Here is a 6,971-nt window from a genome sequence, read left to right on the forward strand (position 1 = left end):
ATAGCATAAACAATAATCATTAATGAACATCTTCATCATTAGTGTTCATCATCATTAACCATTAGTGATCATCTATTCTGTAAGAGTTCCAAGGCCGCTCGTGACCGTGAGCATGGCTGATATACTAGTTTTACACTCTACAGAGGTTGTACACTTTCACTATGAGTCGTGATTTACCCTTTCACCCGAGGCGGCCAACCTCTTGACCCACTACCAAGGAAGGTCGGTAGGGTTCACTATGAAGCCTTTTAAAGGTTCATCTAACAAGTTAGGGCCGCTAGGTTTCTATGGCCTGCGAATGTATTTATTTTAAAAGATCAAAGCGTAATCTATGGATTGCGCAATGGACCACGGGTTAAGTTTGAAGTATTTATAAGGGCCTTTTTGTAAATCTAACAGCGAAGGGGTACCTTTGTATTTGGGCCGTCGGATTAGATTCGGACGCCCGGGATGGAAGCTGGTGGTGTAGGTGGCCAGCAGCGAGCTCTCATGCGGCGACGCCATTACCAGAGCTCGCCGGCGACGTCGGCTTCGACGCTCTCGGTCACCACAGGGCACGGGAGAACATCGGGGAGAAAGAGAAGCTCAAGGCGAGCTCGATGGATGGCTCAGGGGAAACTGCAACTACAAGGTGGCGGGCTATCCGCGGTGGCGCCATGGCCGGAGCAAGGAAACTCGGTGGCCAAGCAAGGAAACAGCCCTACATTCGTAGGCCACAGAAACCTGGCAGCCCTAACTTGTTAGACGAACCTTTGAAAGGCTTCTTAGTGAACCCTGCCGACCTTCCTTGGTAGTGGGTCAAGACGTTGGCTGCCTCGGGCGAAAGGGTAAATCACGACTCACAGTGAAAGTATACAACCTCTGCAGAGTGTAAAACTGGTATATCAGCCGTGCTCACGGTCACGAGCGGCCTTGGAACCCTTACGGAATAGATGATCACTAATGGTTAATGATGATGAACACTGATGATGAAGATGCTCATTAATGATTACTGTTTATGCTATTCATTATTCATGTTTACCTGATCATGTGTTTATGGGCTTGTGGATAAACTATGTTGCCACCTAATTGCTAAAATTATGACAATTAAAAGCTAATCGTAGTCAACCAGTGTCAGCCTTTTGAGCCTCATGAACCCTATGTTATATTTGTTGAGTACGACATGTACTTACGCTTGCTTTATTTTTCAATTATTTGGATAAAAGTCCCAGATGGGTACCAGATTGCTAGAGTTTGGAGGAATTAGGCTTATGGTCAACCAGTCAGTTGTCCCTGTGGAAGTGGAGTCTTCACCTGAAGATCAGAGTTGTCTTTCCACTGTCTATACTCTAAGGTTGTATTCTTTATACTAATACGCTATGTATTTAAGCATTGTCTTTTGATATTACCTTTATTTGTAGCTATATGTGAGATTTGACTTCCTGGGCTCACATATGGTGTGTATCTGGTTTTGTTCTTAAAACTGGGTGCTACAGTTCACATGTACTCATATGTCTTCTGTGTTGAGAGCTATGTAGTCTGCTAGCATTGGGCATTTGGCCTTAGTCACTAGTGTGGCATGTTGTTATTGTTTAGAGCAGAGACAAGGACTTCATTATCTTTAGTAAAGTGAAGAGCTGCAACAACTTGTGCCTTGGGCCATTTTCCTATAGCTTCATGATTTTAGCAAATAAATGAATGGATAGCCAAAATCAATATGTATTTGTTCTCCTATATTTCTGCCATGAGTATTCTATCTTGTTCTGATCATGTGTTAGTTGACACCCATTTTTCCTAATTATTTTCAGTCCAAGGACAATGCAAAATTAGATGCATTGAAGAATATCCAAACTGCTTCTAGTCCAAAGACAATGTTTTCAGACCCAAAAACTATTGCATGCCATTCAAAAGAAACTCGATTGGCTGAAAATGCAGCTCCTGCTTTGGATCGTACTGGTTAGTACCTATTTTTAGATTGCACATTTATTAGCAGTAAATTGCACATTTGAAATACTGCAATTATGGTATTTGACATGTGCAATATCTATTGTTATCACCTGTAAGTTTCAACCTTCTTTACAAATTTCATGTTTAATTATGCAGGGAAAGCACCTGTTGAGAAACCTTGTATGAAGAAGAAGGCTCCTTACTTTAATAGTCCTAGCATACCATCCTTTAGAATGTTTGATTTTGAGGATGATTTAGGTAATTATGTTGAAGATCCTAAACTGAGGCGTCATGTCGGTCCAGTATCTGGTACAACTTGTACTTCAGATGAGAATCATCAGAGAGAAGCCGCATTGTTACCTTCTAAAGCTGCAACTACACGTCAGAAGCTCCAACTAAAAGTGAGTTTTGTGTTTTCTGGTTCTTTTTTTGTTTTAAGTCAATATGCTGGTGCTCTATCATTGATTGTCACATAGAACAATAAAAAGGGTTTCTTGTAGCTATGGTTCTATTCCATGATCAGATAGTCGTAGGTTGCAGCATGTTTCTGTTGTTAGGTATTGGCTATTTTTGGGTTTTTGCTATTTGCTATCTTTTAAATGTTTGTTCTTCAATGATCAGTAGGGCATAGCCCATTTTTTACTTTGCTGGGCCACACTTTCTCTCTAGCTTTTTTTACTTTGTTGGGTGTTCATTGACGGTTTTTTTCTACCAGCAAAGTGTGCTCTGGTGTCTTATCCTACTAGACGACCAGTACTAGGCTGATTCACTTAAGAAGTAGCATTCTAGTAATGAGGAATCCCACTAGGTTTCTCTTTGTTTTTCATTGGTTTGTGTCCCCACCTGCTAGTCAGATTCAATGCACAAAATTGATTCTTTTTAATTAGTTCATGATTCTTGGTGTCCAAAGTTTCACTTCATTATTCTAGCTTCTCCTTTATTGTATGTATATACATTTTTGTACTTATTTAGTATGTGTTGTTGTAGCTCAAAACAACTTCTACTTCAGATCAGAATCGTGGTGCTAATATATGCCATGTAACTGTCCCTGTAAATATATGTTTGACCTTATGTGCACCTAATTAACTTGTTTATATGTTTGCACCTGATTTACTTGCTAATATATGTTTGTAACTTGTCTTATTGTACTAGCACCTAATTTACTTTCACTTTTTGATAGGTTGAATCTGAGAGCAGCTTCTACTTTCAATTTTGCCCTGCATCAGAGGGTTGGACGTTTGTTGACCGGATGAGGTCTAATCCATTTGGTGGAGGCGGTAATGTGAGCAATCAGGAAACTATTGAGACCGAAAGAAATGACATTGCTAAAATTGTAAGCTTGTTTATTAGATTAGATCAATTTTGTATTGTGACATATCTTGTGTTCTCTTTTCTCTCTTTTCTGTAACTAATATGTTAGTATTTTTTGATTAGGACCTTCTCCATATGGAATCTTTACCTTTTACTGATTATTCTAAGACTACTGAAGATTCAATTGTTGATGTTCCTCTAGCTGCAATCAGCCCTTCTGGAGAACTATATGACATTGTAAATTGATATTTGTAGTTTTATCAATTTGGAACAATTGTCTTATGAGATAACCTGCTGATTTTGCTTTTGCTGCAGCCATGGTAGTGGAAGGACAATTGTTAGTAGTTGGGGCTGCTCTCAGTAATGTAATAGCTAGTACAAGTAGTTGTAGTATTGTCCATACTCTAGTGTACCTTAGCGATACTAGTGCTGTATATATTGAGAATAAAGGCAATAGAAGCATTTCTGCTGGCCCCTTCTTTATACCTCTGAACCATGTTTGTTTGTGGGCTTGTTTGTTAGGTAGTTGGAGAATAGAATGAAATAGTATGAACCCAGTTATGTCAATTTTTACTTTATGATTTTTGAACAACTTTATGTTTTTTTCCTGATTTTGCAAGCACCTACACCTCTTCCATCCCATCGAGGTGGGAGTTCTATTTCTACAAAAAGTATGGGAAGCAATGGTTTATCAGATGACTCTGAGTCCTTTTCAAACCAAGGTCATTGGTACTCTTCTAGTGCAAAGTTGGTTGTTCATCGTCCTAGGAGGACAGTGATCCCAAGCCAATACAAGTTGAGCCCTTATATGATGCCTCATTCGAAGATGATAGTGTCCAGACTTGAAGCTGACGTCTATGCTGTTGTTTTGAAGATGACAGAAACTGAACATTCCGAGTAAGTTTTAAATATTTACAACCTCCTTAGCATTTTCGCCACTCGTGAGTACACTTGAATCAAGTAATTGTGAATTGTTTTCATTTGTTTCAGTCTTGCAGTAATCGATTATGGGCAAGTGGTTGTGAAATTAAGTGCACTTGCAAGTTCTCTTAAGCCTCAAGGAAAGGTCTATTACTTTGTAGTGAATGCTTTGTGCATATTGTTATTCCATAGGAAACACCCTAAGAATTCTTACAAGCATTATTTCTTCTCTAAAGTTGGTGTAAGTGTCATTTATTTCTTTTTTTCTCAATTACATGTGGTAACTATATCAAATAAAATAATATTGACCAATCTATTTTTGTAGGACTATTTTATTGGAAATCATGGTCCTAATGATAGCAAGGAGAAGGAGCTATATGAGAATGCAACGAAATGCTTTAAGGGTGCTTGTCGTGCAAGGTCATTAGCATACAGCCAATATGTGAGTAACACATCCTTTTAAATTTTTTTAAGCTTTAGCACATATGTTGTGTGCATTGCAGTTGTGCTAGTAATCCCTTCTTTTTCATTATGTGTTATTTTTATTTTCCAATTCTATTCCATGATCGGTGGTATGTCGTTGTTGTGTATTTCAATCGAAGATTGATTGTAATCTTGGATTCCTATACTCTACATTTTGGAGTAGACTCACATTTCGATAAAGTTGTCCGTGATGAATTTGTAAGTAGCAACACATGGATTCACATCATTTTGTTTGAATGCAATGTGAAATTTTGTTCAAATAAGAAAAAATATATATCTGCACTCTAATTATTTCCTCTACCTGCTTTTAGATACCAAACTTGACCACACTCTGGAGTGAAGTTATTCAAATTGACTTTGGGTTCCATGGATATGAAGTTATCTATGCAGATGTACCTCAGCAGACTGAGAATTAGGTTAAGTATAGTCTTTTTTGATTTTTTTAGATCATATCATTTTGTGTGGTGCTTATAATATTCTATCTTGTCTTTCTCATATCTTGTTTTAGCTTTAGCAATGATAGTGGTATCTTTGCAATAAAGAATCTGGAGCTTTGGGACCTAAATGTCTATTTGATGGACACATTTTCTGAAGCTGATATTGGGCATCTTCGTATCAAGTACGTCAACGACATGATTTTCAATGAATACAATTGTTCTATTGATGGTAGATCTAAAGTGATGGAATATGATGCTGAGGTAATACTAGTTGCAATATCACTTTGTGTATTGTTCCATCATGTACTCAATTGATATTTGTTTCTAATATTTTTTTCTTAGGTCTACGAAAAGTACTAGAAGAGAGCATGGCCTGCGTGTTGTGTTTAGATCTTGTGTTTAGGTTCATGTCATGTAGGGTGTAGATTCATGCTATGAGTGCATGGTACTTTGTAAAGAAGCAACTACGTTGATGAGAACAGTTGGTGCTAAAGTGGCTGTAAATATTAATCTACAGTCAAAAGGCTAAACTAAAGTGGATGATAATATTTGGTTGGATGGTTTGTTTGGATGCTTGATGTGAACTGTTTGTTTACCATTATTCTAAGTTTATGTCTTTCTCTGTTAGTGTGTCTTTTTTGTCCACTATGTGTTAGTGTAGTAACCTTTGGTGTTAGAACCAAAACATAGGTTTGGGGCTAAATTTCAGATTTCAGTAGCCATTCCACAACTATGGCAGGTTGGGTATACATATAGGATAGCTTGGTTGAGCCTTAAGAAAGCTTGCTTGAGCCTTAAGAAAACAATAGCATATTCTAGAGATGCTAAAGTAGATGGTAGGGATAAAGATAAGGGCTGACACAACCACCAACTACTCTAGATAATTATCCTAAGTAGATAAGGACAAGACTTATAGCTATCATTCTCCCTTAAGTCTTGTGTGGTGCCTTCTGGGGAATTTGAACCATCCCAATCCTAGCAAGAAGCTCCTGAAACTTGACCCGCCCAAGGGACTTGGTGAGAAGGTCAGCGAGTTGATCCTGGGTGTTAATGTAGCCGACCTTGATGCTCCCCTCATCCAAGCAACTCCTAATGAAGTGGTACTTGATTTAGATATGCTTGCTGCGCTCATGGAAGATGGGGTTCTTCGCCAAGGCCAAGGCGGACTTGCTGTCCACCCTAAGCTCCACTACTTCTGCGTCTCTGCCCAGGAGATCGCCTAGCAGCCGAGCCAACCAGAGAGCTTGAGTTGAAGCGGTTGTGGCAGCGATGTACTCTACCTCGCAATTGGACAGAGCCACCACTTGCTACTTGACCGACTACCAGCTAATTAGATACTTGCCGAGGAAGAATAGCATCCCGCTGGTGCTCTTGCTTGTGTCGATGTCATCAACAAGGTTGCTATCGTTGTACCCAATGAAGTGCTCCGCACTAGGACACCTTGGGTAGTGCAAGCCATAGTCAGAAGTGCCCACGATGTAGCGGAGGATCCTCTTGATGGCTTGCTCATGCTCCATCGTCGGTCGATACATGAACCAACTGACATAGCCAATGGCGAACGTCAGGTCTGGCCATGTGTGGATGAGGTAGCGAAGGCTGCCCATAATGTGCTGGTACCATGTGGCATTGACATCCTTCGCCGTGTTGTCATGGCTCAGCTTTAGCCTCTCCTCCATGGGAGTGTGTGCTGGGTTGCAACCGGTGAGCCCACCCAACTCGATGATGCACTTGGCGTAGACGGTATGGTGAAGGGAGATGCCAGAGCTATCCTGGTGGACCTTGATCCCCAGGTAGAAGGCCCAAGTCACTCATCTAGAAGGTCACCTTCATCTCGTCCTTTAATGACTCCACCTTGGCCTCCTTGGTGCCGGTGATCACCAAATCATCGACATA

The 6,971-nt window shown here is 40.0% G+C and overlaps 1 protein-coding gene across 1 annotated transcript; it reads right to left on the reverse strand.

The window, feature by feature from the left end:
- Positions 1-6,397: 6,397 nt before the first annotated feature.
- Positions 6,398-6,754, reverse strand: LOC136468591 (secreted RxLR effector protein 161-like). Its single transcript, XM_066467103.1, has one exon. It carries the CDS (start codon positions 6,752-6,754, stop codon positions 6,398-6,400), a length of 357 nt encoding a protein of 118 aa, XP_066323200.1.
- Between the last annotated feature and the right edge of the window lie 217 nt (positions 6,755-6,971).

This window comes from Miscanthus floridulus, chromosome 8 (assembly GCF_019320115.1).
Source record: "Miscanthus floridulus cultivar M001 chromosome 8, ASM1932011v1, whole genome shotgun sequence".
Taxonomy (NCBI): domain Eukaryota; kingdom Viridiplantae; phylum Streptophyta; class Magnoliopsida; order Poales; family Poaceae; genus Miscanthus; species Miscanthus floridulus.